Source organism: Pseudorasbora parva, chromosome 25 (assembly GCF_024679245.1).
Source record: "Pseudorasbora parva isolate DD20220531a chromosome 25, ASM2467924v1, whole genome shotgun sequence".
NCBI classification, from domain to species: domain Eukaryota; kingdom Metazoa; phylum Chordata; class Actinopteri; order Cypriniformes; family Gobionidae; genus Pseudorasbora; species Pseudorasbora parva.
Genome location: NC_090196.1, coordinates 8,132,230 through 8,149,638, shown reverse-complemented (window position 1 = coordinate 8,149,638; position 17,409 = coordinate 8,132,230). Strand labels below are relative to the sequence as shown.

General features: G+C 37.7%; 1 protein-coding gene across 2 annotated transcripts in view; it reads right to left on the bottom strand.

Moving 5' to 3' along the window:
- The window catches only part of b4galnt4a (beta-1,4-N-acetyl-galactosaminyl transferase 4a), a 317,216-nt gene that overhangs the window by 226,782 nt on the left and 73,025 nt on the right, over positions 1 to 17,409 (bottom strand). For both annotated transcript variants that reach the window (XM_067436802.1, XM_067436803.1), the window contains exon 2: positions 8,592 to 8,704. In XM_067436802.1, the coding sequence (XP_067292903.1) occupies positions 8,592 to 8,704 (113 nt within the window). The remainder of the gene's footprint in view (positions 1 to 8,591; positions 8,705 to 17,409) is intronic.

Sequence of the window (17,409 nt, the reverse complement as noted above, 5' to 3'; positions counted from 1 at the left end):
GTTCTGGATGTTTATGTTAATTTAATTCTGTTTGACTGTTGTATTTTCACTTTTTTATAAATTGCTATTTGTTGCTAATAAAAGTTGTTAATATTGTTGAGCAAAGTGTGTGTTATTTTGTTATTGTTTCAGTATTAGTGTTTGGTATTTAGTTTCTGAACGGTTTAGGCACAAGCCAACAGTTTGGTGGCTGACTGAGCCTTACGTCATAATTTTTTAATTATTTACGGTAATACCGTATACCGAGGTAAAATAGGGAGGAGGTTTAACGGTATCAAAATATGGATACCGCCCAAGCCTAGTTCGGAGTTTAGCCGACCGGATACGGCAAAAGTTTAATTTGTCAACTAGCTCTGTTTCACCTTCGTTGCTCTGGTTGGTTGTAGCGCTATCCTATCGCCTGCAGAGGGAGTTTGAAAGACAACCGTTTATCCCGCCCCTCGGATTGAGCTGTCAATGGTGAGTTTCCAGACCAAACATCTTGATGTGGGTCTGGCTTGTCAGGGTACCTATACCTTGTCTTGAGGACAAATCTGAGTACATTACATAGTACTTAAGTTTCCTAACTGCTTTCTCTCTCTCTCTCTCTCTCTCTCTCTCTCTCTCTCTCTCTCTCTCTCTCTCTCTCTCTCTCTCTCTCTCTCTCTCTCTCTCTCTCTCTCTCTCTCTCTCTCTCTCTCTCTCCTTGCATTTTAATTTGGTCTTACCCCAATCTATGCATCTCCACTGCCTCTGCAGCCATAAATCTTGCTGGAACTGCTTGTGAACCCAGAGACCACCATACACCACAAATTCTAGTTGTGGTAGACATTTAAACGATCAATTGCAGTTAGCGCCTAAGTGGGCTATTACCTCTTCTAGAGCCCAGTGGCATCATCAACCATTAACAATTGCATGGATTTGCAGCCAATTATAAGAAGACTGTGACCACAGACTATGTGGAACTATTGTCCATTTGCCTGGAGACAACAATCCTCTTGCAACAGACAAGAGTTTTGTGGTTATGTTGAGGTATAAAAGGTGTATCTGATACTCAACAAAGTGAGAATCTCTTTAGAATGTCTTGGTGTTTTTTTCTGCCTTTTCGCCTGACGACATTGACAGTAGAGCCGAAACAACTAATCAATTGAATCGATTAAAATCAATTATTAAAATAGTTGTCAACTAATTTAGTCATCAATTAGTTGGTAAATAACTTGTATTTGCCTTAAGCGGCTGATTTCATGCATATTTTAAATCTGCGGTGACCAAAGTGTGGCAGTAATGAGCGGAGGTTTTACTCAGCCAGTACAGCAGGAGAAGTAGCGAATAGCCAATAGCCGGCCTCGTTTTATGTCACATGCTTCCTGCACAGCGTCTCTGCATCATTCAGCGAGATGGAGTCATGCTTTTGACGTGCATGTGCGTCTGCGTAAAAAGGTCATTTTACAGGTTATTCTCCGATCTATATAGAGGACAGTAGTATATCTTCATCTGTAAATGCTACCAATTCACACAAGTATTTCCGTTTTGTGTTCTGACAGTGTTAAACGTCACTGAATGAATGTCTGTGCGACGGGAGCGGGCACATGCGCATCAAAAAGACAGAACACAATCGAGAGCGAGAGACACCATTAATATTAGCGGAAAAACATTATTTTATCTAAAATATCTACTGTTGGATGCTACATTTGTGTTTAAAAGTCAACATGTTATGACAGTAGTAACTGTAAAGGGATAACAGTGTGAAATTGAATATAAATGTACGACATTTCTACAGGATAAGGAAATGACCATAGAGAGAGAGTGTGTGTGTTCCTGCAGAACATCCTCCCGGGTAGCACTGCATTTGGGTTTGTGTTTTTGTTTTTCTTTAATATAATTTCAATGTAGGGATTTACGTATGCTTAGTAACTTTTTTGCAAATAATGTAGGCTACAGCACAGACACACCCTTACGGAAATTAACCATGGTTATATTAGATTGTAAAACCATGTTTTTGGTTTTCTTTTGCAAAACAATGGTTACTTTGTGGTTACCATTGAATAACTACAATAGCCCTGTTATTTACTTATTATTTTTGTTTGTTTTGTTCATTGTAAAACCATGGTTCATTTTTGTAATGGTGAAATATTTACTGTGTGTGTTCATAGCACTCAGCTGACACGTTAGTTTGAAGGACAGCATTGGACAGGACGTGGAATAGTGTTTTGTCAATAAAAAAATAAAAAGCCCTTTTATCTGATTAATCGAAAAAATAATCGGCCAACTAATCGATTATCAAAATAATCGTTAGTTGCAGCCCTAAATGACAGAAACGCTGAGCTCCTGTAAACCTGAAAGAAGTCCTCAGGGTCATTCATATCGATAATACCCACAACCAATCTCCAATCCCACTCTACAGTGCTGCAACCTTACCCCTTGGAGAGATTCTCATAGGCAAGAGTAAGGTCAAAAGAGTGTAACTGTCATCATTTCCCCCTATCTTTTCAAACCTGCATGACCTTCTTTCATTGGCAAAACCCAAAAAGAGAAACAAATGCTTCTGTTCTATTCCTTACAAGGGAGCCATATAGTGACCATATGGACAACATATGTTGGCACGACTACCTTTTTTATTTTAATTTTATTTTTTTAGTTTGAAATTTACAGAACGTTTTTGGGGGAACTATTCCTTTAAAATATCTCATAACAAAATGGCAGGCTATTCAAAGTAGTCCAAAGAAAGAGAAGCCTTTGTGCAAAGGCAAAATGTGAGAATGTTATTAAATGAGTTCACATAAAGGCAAAGATATTAATTATCTCACAGGCAAGCTTGTAAATCACTACATCCTTCAATTAAAATATTTAAAAAAAAGGTTTAGTTTCCCTCTAATTCAGCCTCTGATGTGCTCTCGAACGGAGTCCACATGTCTCTGATATTTTACACTTTTAGATATCACATACTTTCTGATGGCCTATCAGCACACAACTTCAATAGCTTGAAAAAAAATGCTGAATGTGTGTTGCACATAGAGTATGAGAACAAAGATTGTCAAAAGATGTTTGAAAAAGATGCATATATATATATAGAAAAATCCAATACATCCCTGAGGCTCCAGTCACATGAATGCACGCGCTCTCACACACACGCACACACGCACACACACACACACACACAATACCCTGTTCTCTTCACCAAGTCTATGCTATTGGTGTAAGGTTGGAAATGTTCTCCCAGCAGATCACGGAGTATTCAGTGTTACCATGGAGACCAGTCTCTGACAATACAATGCTGTAGAGCCTACAGTGCTTTGCTAAAGGACCTTTAACCACTTCCAATATTAATTCATTTGAAACAAAATTACAACAATTTAATGTGACATTGATTCTGCAAGTACAAAAAAGTTTGGACACTGTACAAATATTTTATTCACAATAGAATATAGATAACATATAAAATGTTGAAAGTGAGACATTTTGTAATGTCATGGCAAATATTTGCGCATTTTGGATTTCATGACAGCTACACATTCAAAGCCACCATCAATGCTGAAAGGTATATCCAAGTTCTAGAACAACATACCGTATGAGACCTGTCACCTATAAAACCTATCTTTTAGTTTTGACATAGCAGTATTGGCATATTTAAAAGCGTACATTTTGAGGTTGATATCGGCTTGTATTTCGGGAGATTCTAGCTGGCAGTTGGGACGTGTCATTGTCTGTGCGTATTTCCATACTGGATAAGCCGGCTTTTGTTATTGCCCCGCCTTCCAAGGGAAACGTGCCTAATTACTTATGCAACGGTCTGGCCGGCTCTAGCTGATATCAAAATTCAATGAAGATGTACGCCACAGTAAGACAGTAAGATATCAGAGGCTATATCGATAGTAACATTTGATGGGGAAAAAGACAAAGAAATGGGGAAAATCCATAACATGACTGTAAATGCTACACGAGGAGAAAATAGAACTGGGAGACAGTCCTGTAGCCAGAAGCTTTGTCCAGACATCATGTACAACATATTCTTTTATACCTTTTGTAAAATGCCTACCTTCAAATGGCCACAAATTCTCCAAATATTATCAGATTTCCATGTGTTACACATCGTTGGAAAGCTAGGAGACTACACTTTCGGAATCTGTCAATAACTCAAAATGCCCCAGAACCGACTTGTGTCCCTACTTTCTGTGACCGGTCACATATTTTTACATCCAGATGTCGTCTCTTTTAGGAAAGACCTTGCATTTTCCAACATGACAATGCCAGACCACATACTGCATCAGTTAGAACATCATGGCTGCGTAGAAGAAGGATCTGGGTACAGAAATGGCCAGCCTGCAGTCCAGATCTTTCACCCATAGAAAACATTTGGCGCATCATAAAGAGGAAGATGCGACAAAGAAGACCCAAGACAGATGAGCAACTAGAAGCCTGTATTAGACAAGAATGGGACAACATTCCTATTCCTAAACTTGAGCAACTTGTCTCCTCAGTCCCCAGACGTTTGCAGGATGTTATAAAAAGAAGAGCGGATGCAACACAGTGGTAAACATGGCCTTGTCCCAACTTTTTTTGAGATGTGTTGATGCCATGAAATTTAAAATCAACGTATTTTTCCCTTAAAATTCTTTTTTGAAGAGAAACAATCGCTTTATTATGACGAGCATATTAAATGTAGGTTTTTATTTACATATATACATTGATCAGCAAACATAAACAGAAACTTAACTGGACCTGCAAAATCAAATTAAAGCTCAAACATGCTGCTAAACTCGAGAATGAACTTCATTGGTTCTTGAGGAAGCTGAAACGCACTGCGTAATACCACTTTCCTTAAAAAAAAATCTTAATTTGTGTTCCAAAGATAAAGGAAAGCAAAGATAACAGGTTTGGAAAAGACACAAGGGTGAGCAAATTATGGTATAATTTTTGGGTGAACTATCCCTCTAATACTCTGAAGGGGAACTTTGTATTCAGATGATTGTGTGTGTATTAAATTATGAATTGTTACTAAACAAGGTCTTTGCAAACTTCTGGTCATAACTCTACATCATTGTAAACTTCTGAGAGAAAACTGCTTAAGGACAAACTTTTTCATGTGTGTGACATTGAGATTATGAAGCAGAACTAAACAGCAGTAATGTATTCACAGCACAGTGCAGGAAATGATAGATTTATCTCCACACATAAATCACTCCACCAGCACAGCATCTGTCACAGACTCTCTGTTTGTCCACATCATCTTCTGCCATCTCCATTCCATTATGACTATGATAAATCCTTCCCTCACAGCTTTAAAGCCATAGAATTAAAAATCCCACGCTGTGGTTTGATGAACGCAATTTGCTTTTGTATTGACATACAGTATTTCCTATCGAAACAGAATACATACAACTCACACATTAAAGGGTTAGTTCACCCTAAAATGAAAATCATCCCATAATTTAACCACTAATTTAACAAAAAGTGCATCCATCCATCATAAACATAATCCATTCGACTCCAGTGGGTTAAGAAATGCCTTCTGAAGCGAAGCAATGTTTTTTTTTTAATGGAAAAACATTCATGAGAGAGTCAAGTTCCGGTGGAAGGGTGACCTCTGACCCGACATATGATATAGGACATAGCTCATCTTTTCTTATATAATTTTTTTTTCCGTCTCAGTCCATTTTCATGACCAGTGTTTTGTTTTGCTCTATCCTCAGGGCTTCTGCGTTCATCAATTTTAACCTAATCTTATGCTATGCCTACATTATAACATTGGGTCAGAGGTCATTGTTCCTCTGGAACTTGATAACTTATAGTTATTGTTTTTAAATATGGATATTTTTCTTATAAACCCATCACATCACTTCAGAAGACCTTAATTAACCCCCTGGAGTCGTATGGTTTACTTTTATGATGGATGGATGCACTTTTTAAAGCTTCAAAAAGCTGAGAGAAGCCAGGATATTTTTTTAATATAACTCCAATTGTATTCGGTTGAAAAAAGAAAATCATATACATGGCTTGAGAATGAGTAAATCATGTTATAAGTCAAATTTTTTGGTTAACTATCCCTTAAATTTTGTCAACCTGTATAGCAAGCAGATATGGACTAAAAGTCACACAAATCTCTTTTCACAAACAACTGAGGTTGTTCGTGGTTTGCTTAGTTTATATCGATCCATGGCTGTGCAACTGATTTCATTTGACACTGAGGGTTTGTTGGTCCCGTGAGTGATGTGGAGAGCATTTGGACTAGCTTGTGTGTGACACTGTTTTGAGATTAAAGGTGCTAAAAGCCAGGCCCTTCTGTGCTGTGGGAGGGACGGGAATGCAGCGAAGGCTCTTTTGAGAAACATCTTGGATGAGTGCAAAGGCCATCAATCATTTAAGCCAGTATGAACCGTATCTTATTCCCGACAGTATATTCTCATCTTTTAGAGGTTGAAATGACCTGATATGTCCTCGGTAAGTAAAATGAAGTAAACTTTTTAAGAATGCATTCATGGACTAAAAGAGCTTTTTGCAAAAAGTGGTGTTTCTCTTCAAAGGCGTCGGAAGCAAATAAAAAGTGGGTGGGTCCTCTCTCTCAGATTTACTCAGATTTTCTCTCAGAATAACATTAGATGCAATTTGCATTAAATACAAATATACCACTGTTTACTAAACAATCGATCGTTTAGTAAACTGTAGTATATTTGTATTTAATGTAAATGACCAGACGAAATTATAGAAATTATGAATTATTTACCGTGGCTATAGTGTAGGGTAAGACGCGTGTCATCAAGTTTTGACACAAATCGATCAGAGGTTCAAATCCGCCTTTTGCCGAACACGCTATACTCCCTTTTCCCATTACATATCAGATTGGAAAGGCATTTATTTTTCATTAAAACAGAGAAAATATTAGAAAAGTGGAAATAAAGCATCTAACTTGTTTCTCGGTTAGGGGTAGGTAAACAGACGTGCTGAATAAGAGACGATAAAAGTGAGTGGGTCCAATATCATTGGTCGTAAAAAAAAGTGGGTGTCTTGTCCCACCCACACACAATGGTTCCAATGCCCATGTGTTTCTTATTTTCTTAGACAGACATAACATCTACCCCAGCATTGTTATCTTTGTGCCGAAATTAGGGCTGCACGACGTTTAAAATCACGTTGTGATTACTTTTTCATACTTTAGATACTGCAACTTCACTAAGAATTCAGTTCTCTTTTGCATTCACACTGCAATTGAATTTGAAAGTGGATTCAGATCTATTTCTGGCCTCTATTCCACTGTTGTTCAAAATATTAGTGATTCAAGCAAAACAGGATATTTAACAAACAAAAAAAGACATATATTATAGACATAATAGAATCGATTGTACATTTAAATATTAAATGTATAATAGTTTAATTTTCTATTTAATACTATTAGAGTTCTCACTTGAGAAGTATTTCTTTATTCACTACATTGGCAAAAGTTTGGGGAAGTCATCCAACATCCCATTATTCATTTGTAGGGTTTAATATGGAGTTGTCTACTCTTTGCAGCTATAACAACTTCAACTTTTCTAGGAAGGCTTTTCACAAGCTTTAGGAGTGTGTTTACCATTCTTCTAGAAGCGCCGTTGTGAGGTCAGGCACTGATGTTGGACAAGAAGGCCTGGCTTGCACTCTCCGCTCTAATTCATCCCAAAAGTGCTTCAGGTTGAGGTCAGGACTGTGCAGACCAGTCAATTTCCTACACACCATACTCACTCATCCATGTCTTTATGGAGCTTGCTTTGTGCACTGGTGCACAGTCATGTTGGAACAGGAAGGGGCCATCCCCAAACTGTTCCCACAGGAAACATGACATTGTCCAAAATGTATTGGTATGCTGAAACATTAAGAGTTCCTTTCACTGGAACTAAGGGGCCAAGCCCAACCCCTGAAAAACAACCCCACACCATAATACCCCATCCACCAAACTTAACTCTTGGCACAATGCAGTCAGACAAGTACCATTCCACTGACAACTGCCAAACCCAGACTCGTCCATCAGATTGCCAGTCAGACAAGATTCATCCCTCCAGAGAACACGTCCCCACTGCTCTAGAGGCTGCTTGGCCAATGAAACCCATTCCATGAAGCTGTATATACACTGTTCTTGAGCTAATCTGAGGTCTGTAGCTATCGACTCTGCAAAAAGTTGTTGACTTATGCGCACTGTGCACCTCAGCATGTGCTAACCCCACTATGTGATTTTACAAGGCCTACCACTTTGTGGCTGAGTTGCTTGTATGTCTTGTATTTAAATACAGAATTGTTATGATGATATAACAGTTTAGTACATTTAAAATATATCAACTCTAAAAATACTGAATAATTAGTATTGAGTTAAAATTATAATATTAATTATAATTATAAGCGTCACAATAAGTATACTTCTGTAAAACAATAATATAAAAGGCACTTCAAAGAATAACTTTGACATTATGACATTATAAGTGTTAAAAACTGCCATTAAAAGTGTGCTCTCTTAAAATTGATTTCATTAATATTATATTATCAATATGTAGACACTACACATGCACATTCAATAAGTGCACTTTTTTGCCTTATAATTGTTTTTAAATGTAGATTTTTTTGGTGAAAAGCCAAATAAAGAATCTTACTGTGTTTTCCTCCTCCTGGCTGTTGCTGGCATCTTCGCTTTTGCGGTACTTGTCTGATGAACGCGAGTCTCTTTTACGGCTGGTATCCGTTCCCTCCATTGGCCTTTCACCATCTGTAAATGAAACAATGACCGCACACATTCAGTTTATATTTCATCAGCAGCATTATTGGTTCTATATCATTACCATTTATATTGCATACAGCACACTGACACTAGGAGCTGTCATTATACAGACTCTTCGGAGCAATTTAGATAATTCTCAGAGAGAGAGAGAGAGAGAGCAAGAGAACACATGGAAATGGCTACAGCTGGGGTGCAAAATTAACACTTGCCAAATGCAATTGCCTTTGGCAAGAAAATGAATAAATAAACACCTCTCATCCACCTGGATGCAAGCAGCTGTGCAGGCAAGTATTATGAGAAATTCCTAAAGAAGGTGTTTGACCAAACTGTTGTTTATCAAAAAATATTTGCAAGCACTATAATTGCTTATTGTGTTATTCTCGTTATTTTGGAGAGGAATGCAGTTAGCCATTAGTCTTGTAGAGGTCAAATTTGACTGTAAGCCCAAGCAACACGTTCTTATACCAAACTTAGTCAGGACCCTTAGTCAGGACCCTTCGGCAGAGAGTACCCATTTAGCTTCATTTTTCGACGCTCTGTTGATTTCAGTTGTTTGCCCCCTGCATCAGATCAAGATGCACAATTAGTTGCATTTGTAAATGCAAATAATTTCATTTATAAATTATTTTATAAATATTTATAGGCTACTATTATATTTTGGAGAAACTCATACCCTGAACATAACCCCTTCTAAACAATATAAAACATGTAACAGGCTAATAAAAGTAGTCACAGGTATTTATAGCAAAAACTGACCATAAAAAAAGGATTTTTATGTTTTACTTGCTGAATGTTCTATGGCAATCCAATGGTGGAGAAAGGAGCCAAGGATCAAATTAGTAGGTCCAAACTAGAAAAAGTAATCAACTGTGAGTACTTCTACCTGTTCACACTCCAAGCATGGAATCACTCACAGCTGTAGCCAATAATGGCACAGTGGACGTAAGTATAAATCTTGGAACTTTGCTTCACTCAATGTTGGATGGTTCTGGGTGCAGACAACCCCAGGACAGGGCACAGAAGCAAAGGGAGGCCTAAAGGGTGACAGACTGAAGAACAAGGACACGGTTAAACTTATAACCTCTGCTTTACCAACATTGCCTTTATTTTTGCTCTGCCTTCACCCTTCAAGGTAGCCTAGTGTTCAAGCAGACGAGGAGAGCATGGCTGTTATGGATACCCAAGACCGGGAAGAACCTAAGTTCCAGTTTAGATTCCTTTTTGCATTCCTCAGTTCTTGGTTACATAAAAGACAATTTATGTTAACCCTGCCCCTGACTTTCTTGTGTTTTGTGGCAGCTTAAACCTCTCCTTGCATTGGGAATGTCACAGTGCGTACACAGTCATACAGTATCTCATTTAAAATACACACCGACTCTTTACCATGATTCACTTGCTCACAAGACACACGAGAGCCAATGACAGTTTAGCTGACGTAAAATTTATTCGGCTGACAGTTTTTGCATGTGCCTGATACGGCAGATGGAGACGGTGAATGCTTTTGGGTCTTTTCTTTACCCAAATCAATCGTTTGGCCTCGGAAAACTTGGAATACTTGTACTTTTTGAATGAATTGTGTCTGTAGTCGTATCTGCTTGTTATATCCTGTGTTTTATAGCATATAATACACAAGTGGGTAGGTTTAGGGGTGGAATTACATGTTCAAACATGTTAAACAACTTAAATAAATAAATTAAATAAATGTAAATAAAATTATGCTAGCAGTTTAAATTGAGAATCACACTCATACAGGTCATAATGGCAAAATTATAACCCAATATATTTAATTTCATCATGACGATAACATTCCCAGGACCAACATGCGTGTATGATGCCAAAGGTTTCTCAAGTGATGTTAAAGGGGTACCATGTGCGTTAAAAGTTGACATCGAAGGGTTCTAACCAAGCGCCAACAGAAGTGTTGAGTTGGGAGTGAGAATGTGTTGGCAGAAAATCTAATCTACATAGCAGGTTGGTAGCTAGGTAAAATAAGTTCCCTTTCGTTCAGTCACTCCGAGTAACGTCAGTGACTGACGAATGGGGGACGTTACATCTCTGTTCCCTCCTCAGGAAACGGGGTACATATGTAACCGAGACATTTCATCATCCACAGTTTCTTCATTGTTTTGACATCCTAAGTTACCCACACTGTAAAAAACATTTTTTAGAAAAAAAGTTACCTGGTTTCCTTAAAATTTTGTGTTCATTGAAATTAAAATTTTGAGTTAATACAATGAACATTTTTTGAGTTTCGACAACCTTTATTAAAATATTATTCAAAGATTTTGTAAGCATATTGGGTATTTGTGTGTGTTTTATTTCTGATGAAGCAGTAAAAACATGCCAAATAGTGATATTTTCATGATTTATTATGTGGTTCAGATACAATAATATTTTGAGTTTCTATTTATTAAACAAATTTCCTTCATTGTTTCAACTCAAATTTTTAATTTCAATAAACTCAAAATTTTAAGGCAACCAGGTTACTTACCTTTTTAAGTTAAACAAAAAAAAAAAATTTTTACAGTGCAGTAACTTTTATAGAAATTTCAACATAATGCGATTGAGTGGCATAAATTAATCAAATAAAAAAGATAAGAGTACTCCATAACGAAAAGTCCAGCAACTTACATAGTGTTGCTAAAAGAAGCGGCCTTTTGTCAATGACGAAAAGGCCAAATAAGTAAGTAAATGATGCAGCAAATGACGATTCCTGTGTGATCTTTTGATAATACTGAGTACATATTAACATTTCACAGTACATTTTAACAACATTTTATTCTTATATTCTATGCATAAAATGTATTCCAATTTTCCAGTTTTCGCTCCAGGTAAAAATCACACAACACCGCTTACACCAGTGCTGTTATAATAAATAACAAACACAAGTTCACTGTAAAAACATGCATGTGAGTGTCATGATTGGTCATGATTGGTGGCTATAACCAAGCACACGATGAAAGGAATATGGTCTAAATCCACACTGAATACTGAATACACTAGATTGCTGAAGAAAACATAAACAACCCCATTAAACTTAGTTGATACTGGACAAAGAAAAAGAATAAAATTTAGGGTTTAAATACAAACCCGATTCCAAAAAAGTTGGGACACAGTACAAATTGTGAATAAATACAGAATGCAATGGTGTGGACGTTTCAAATTTCAAGATTTTATTCAGAACACAACATAGACGACATATCAATTGTTTAAAATGAGAAAAAATTATAATTTTAAGCGAAAATAAGTTGATTCAAAATTTCATGTCATCACCACATCTTAAAAAAAGTTGGAACAACTACCCCTGCAACACTCCCCTAATATTTGCCTGTAACATAGAAAAATGTCACAAAATAGCAATTCTGCCATGGTGCGATCGCAACTGGCTTTTAAAGGAAATGGGAGAAGAGACTCTGATTGCATGTTACGCCCAAAACACACCCATGACTCATTAAGAGACTAGGTACAACACTTTTAGACCATGCCCTGGGTGTGCCGACCATTTTTTCCATCGTTAAACTAGTCAAAATATGTCTGAACATTATTTAATTTTCTCAATGAGATTAGATTGAACACCAGCATTCTTATAACAATGTTCAGCCAATCAAATTCGAGGTCCAAAACAAACATTTACTGAATAAAATTATATAATAAAAAAAAAAAATCTAATTTTGTAGCTGAAATATTCACATTATGTCCAGTATTTTCACCAGCCTTTGTCAGATATGGCGGTAAGTTAAATTTGGGCTGGCGTCAACCCAGAAACCAGTGCCATTGGGTCAGTGACACACTTCAGATGGATTATGGGATTGTCCTCCATTGACTGCCATTAGGAAATGAGGATCACTTAGGTGGCGTGGCATAAAGCTAGAAGGATATATTTGGAGGTGTGCTAACATCGACAGATGGATAAAAGATATTTTCAGCAGTCAAACTAGGAGAGGGACTACAAGGTAAATATGGCACAAAATCTGCCCTGACAGAAGCTCCTTATAAAAAGAAACTGTGTGTCAAGAGAATAAAATATCATTGCATGAGTGTTATTGCCTGTGGAGTGATTATGACTTCACTTCTTTACAAACACAGTCTCACATACTAGGAGCTAAAACGCTTTAACAAACAGAGTTGCTCTGTAACCAGAGGGAATAAAGCTATAAAATATAATGAATGCTTCTCCTATAATAAGATATTCTCTTGATAACTACTGACTATAGAAGAAGGGCAGTTTGTGGTCACAGCCTGGAGGTCTAGGAGACATTATGAGCATGTGTGTATAAAAGAGTGCTGCATAATGTAAGATTAGGCCTCAAATGCACGCATTAGAAGAAAAGGCCTCAAAAAAAAAAAAAAAAAAAAAAAACAGACAGGGTTTAAATGTACCCACTGGATGTGGGTTTTTAAAGCATCATTGATTGTCATTTTGTAGTATCTTGTAGAAATGACGATGTTCTTAGACTTTTTTATTGACAGCTACTAGTATGGATGCAACATTATGCAAAGTTTTTTTTTGTTATAGAGCCGTGTACAAATATAATAATAAATGTATATGGTGATCCAATATTTCTTCATTCTGCAGAAGTATCTGATAATAGGGGTTACAAAGATTTTGAGGTAACACATTTAATGCAAGTTATGCTAGTCTGGTCCTGATTCCAACATGGCCGCCGCCACCAGCAAGCTTTTTTTTTTTAAATCAACACTTGAATGTGGGTACGTTTCATAAAAAGGCAACATTTTGAGTTTTGTCTGGATTGGATTCTGAATAATGATCAAAAAATAGATGGAGTGGATTAAGAGACGATGAGTATAAGCGTACAACACTCGTCCTTTCACATTTATTTTACCCGGAGTAAGGTATCAAATGTCAAAAAGATAAAGTATCAAAAGCAAAAGCTTTTGCAGGTATACAATTTCTGTGTCATGTAAATGTTTGAAAAATGAAAGCCTCGGTTGCCGGGAAACTGTCACGGTGACCCCAGGAATTCACTCAGTGGATTAAAAACATGAGGATGAGCTTCAGTCACAGTGCGAGTCTCCGTATCCCACAAGGTTTCGGTTGTTGCAGTACCTTGAACAAAATAAGGGAAGGTTTTGTTGTTGCAGTACCTTGAACAAAATAAGGGAAGATTTTTGATTGTGGCCTTATCAGGCGATCTCCACAAACGCACAAAAAACATTGACTGAAAATCTAATGACATTAAATTATTTCCAAACGGAAAGCCTTTAATAAATGCCATACTCTCAATTAAGGGATATTAGCATCAGAGCAACCAGCAGAAATGACATTTTAACATAAATAAAATCAACAGAGACAGGTGCTGAATTCCCAAGGCACTGCATTTTATGCAAATGTCCATGCTTAAATATTCATGAGTTGCAAAAATAAATGGAATTTGCAGTGCTGTATGTGATTGGATTTAGAACTCTTTTGCATTTTAACCCTCAGCATGTACCTAAGAAAGGTGTTGAAATTGTGGATTAGATCAGTTTTCCAAAAAAAAAAATCACGCACACAGAGAACAATCACATAAGCAAAACTTCAGAAAAACCTACATAGACACATAATGTTAAAAGGGATTTATGCAAAATGCACATTTACATAGTGTTTGAACATAGATGTGTGTCAACAGTGTGCTGGTTCGATTTTTACCAGTTTAGCGATATAATGTTAAAAATCCACCAACTCCTCTTTTTTGCAGTTTTTTGTGACCTTGCATATGTTTAGGCCCCGCCCACAACTGCTGATGGGCTCTTTTTATTAGCATAGCTCCTCCCCTGTGTGAGTTGTACACAGTCCGCCATGTTTATCTCATGGCCAGAGCATTTAACAACAGCGTTCAAGTTAGAAATGTATTCTTATTAAAGTTATATCGAGAGTATAGAACCAATCAAGAGATTTTTCTTTTTTTTACTTTTGTTGTCTGTCTGTTTCATATTAACAGCATATTTAGCAACAGGTCAACTTTGTTTGACATAAGCTTGTGTGTATTTATTAACCACAATAAGACGTAAAAAGTACGTAAAAGAGAATAAGTTTAATACTAGTTTAGTTTAATACTCACGGGACATGTCGTCTGACGTTAAGCTTTCTGTGCATATGATGATGAACTGCAGAGTCACGTGACCACAATAGAAATGATGATCAAAACCAAACAGATGTTTTAGGGTGCGTCTCAATCAGCTTCCCAGTTCAGTAGTCAGGGCACTGATCTGGGAGTCCGTCCATTGACTGATTCCTTGATAAGTGCTTCTGAACTAGGGAGCTGATTGAGACTCACCCTTTCCCCCTGTCCCAAATGGCACCCTAAACCCTCATGGCCTTCCTCTGAGTTCGCACTTTCATGACGTAATGCCGTTTTGACTGCCGGGAATAAGTCCGCTGCGTAACCCGCACCAGTGCGGACTCGGCAGAAGTGCTCATCGAAGGCACGTATCGACCTCAAAGGGGCCGTGCTCACGGGCACTCTTCTGAGATCTAAATTTGACAAATGGGACACCCTGCGGTCTCGTGGACTTAACGGATACGCGCGCACACCGGCCAAGTCCACAAGACCGAAAGTGCACATGAAGTGTGGCATTTGGGACAGGGCCTTAGTTTTGGGTAGAGTATCTGAGGCAAAAGCTGTACAGGCTCCGCCCTCTTCTGGAAAGCTCCTTCAGCAGCTCATTTGCTCTTAAAGAAACATGCACTTTATGACCAAAATTACCATGTTTTTCCTTCCACTCAAAAACGGGTTTAAACGAACTGTAGGGTTCTTTGAGCTGAAAGAGACAGACGTATTTTTTACAGACACATTCTGGGGACCTGAGACTTTCATTTACATTTTACATTAATGCATTTGGCAGACACTTTTATCCAAAGCAACTTACATTGCATTTTTTAACGTACATATTTTTGTCAGTTCTTGCTTTCCCTGGGAATCAAACCCATGACCTTGGCGTTGCTACCACCACGCTCTACTGGTTGAGGTACAGAAAAGCTTTTATAAGGAATATTACATCTTGTCAAAGGGGCATAATAGGTCCGCTTTAATGTAGTGACACCAAATATAGAACCTATGTAATTAAATTCAAAAATTCTAATCAATTTAATTTGTCTCCATCTCATTTGGACACTTAAAAGATTCAATCCATCACAATTATGCCCTTGTGAATACACTTAAGTCCAGGTTGTTTAAAGTGAACTGCCAATATAAATAAGTACTGTAAGTTGCTCTGGATGAAAGCATCTGCTAAGTGACTATATTTATTGTACCAAAAATTGAGTGCTCTCAGTATTTTCAGTGCTCACAAACTGGTCTTCACATTATCAAGCGTATGAACTAAACCAAGAAAACTGGCGTCAGACTTTGCTGTGCTATGGATCCAATCAATGATCTAAAAAAATTCAGTACAGGTCGGAATTTGCCCATGACTCCATGGTTTATGTAGCTTGACTGGTATCAAGGGTTTCGACTGGTATCAACACCAAAATCAAGGGTTGGATTCCCAGGGAACATGCAAACTTATATGTCTATTGTACATCAAAAGCACTGCTAATTGCTTTGGATAACAGTGTCTTGGTTAACCATCATGCAGTTACATGAAAACTGATGGTTTGTGTTGCCTTCATAAACATATCCTTCTCCCTGCAGAGTAGACACAAGCACAGCTTGATGTGCAGTTTATTTAACATTATAGAGCTGAGTCTTTATGAGGCACACTGGTATTTATGAGCTTTTGCATGGTGTGTTCATATTTTTCATAAAAAGAAAAATGGCTTTCTGGCCTGGTTTCTCATCTGATTCCGCTGTTAATGGTCTTGATTAATTCATTTAATTAACAATAATTTGCAAAACAATCTAATAAGTGCCTTGGAATCACACTGTGAAATGCAAGGATTAACATCTGGGTAATTCACATACCAGATAGAAATGCTGTCATTTTGGCATTTTAAACATCTGCCATTTAAAGGTGCCATGTGTAAAAATTGAGGTAAAAATATCCCAAAAATGACCTACACGCATCAAAAGAATGAGAAGAAATAAGGGTTATGATGTCATTAAAAAAATGTCAAGTTATAGTGCTGCAGAGATATCAACCTTAATTAGCAGTAGCATTACTAGCCCCGGCCCGACAGGTGTCGTAATACCAGTCTCGGCCATGGGAGGCGGTATGGGGGCAACATAACCACCAGCCAACCTGGCGTACTTGAACCTGATGTCAATCGTGTGGAAAGTACAGCCCACTACTTCATTTCAGTTCAGGGAAGAGAGCGGACGGATGGCCGAAGCCCTTGGCCCCTCGATATATGATATGATAAAAATAGCTGTTTTTACCTGACCGGAAAAAGCGGAAGTGCGGGCGCCCGGCGACTGTGTCCCGTCCCGTCATAATAAAAGTCCCGGTACTCGTTTAGAATAGGCGGCCTCCAGTGGACGAAAGGTTGCATAGTGCACCTTTAAGCCTGTCTATGTAACAGCAATTCATAGATTCACAGCAAAAACAGAGGTGTGGAATGAAAGAAGAAATTAACAGTAAACAGTGAATTTCTCTACCAAATACTGGGAGGATTGAAAAAGACTTCTGGATTATCCAAGATGGTGCCAATGTGTGAAGAAGTATATGGGGCATACATAGACTATATTGGCAAAAGTATTGGGACGTCCCTCCAAATACCCCTCCACTGGAGACGTGTTCTCTGGAGTGAGAAA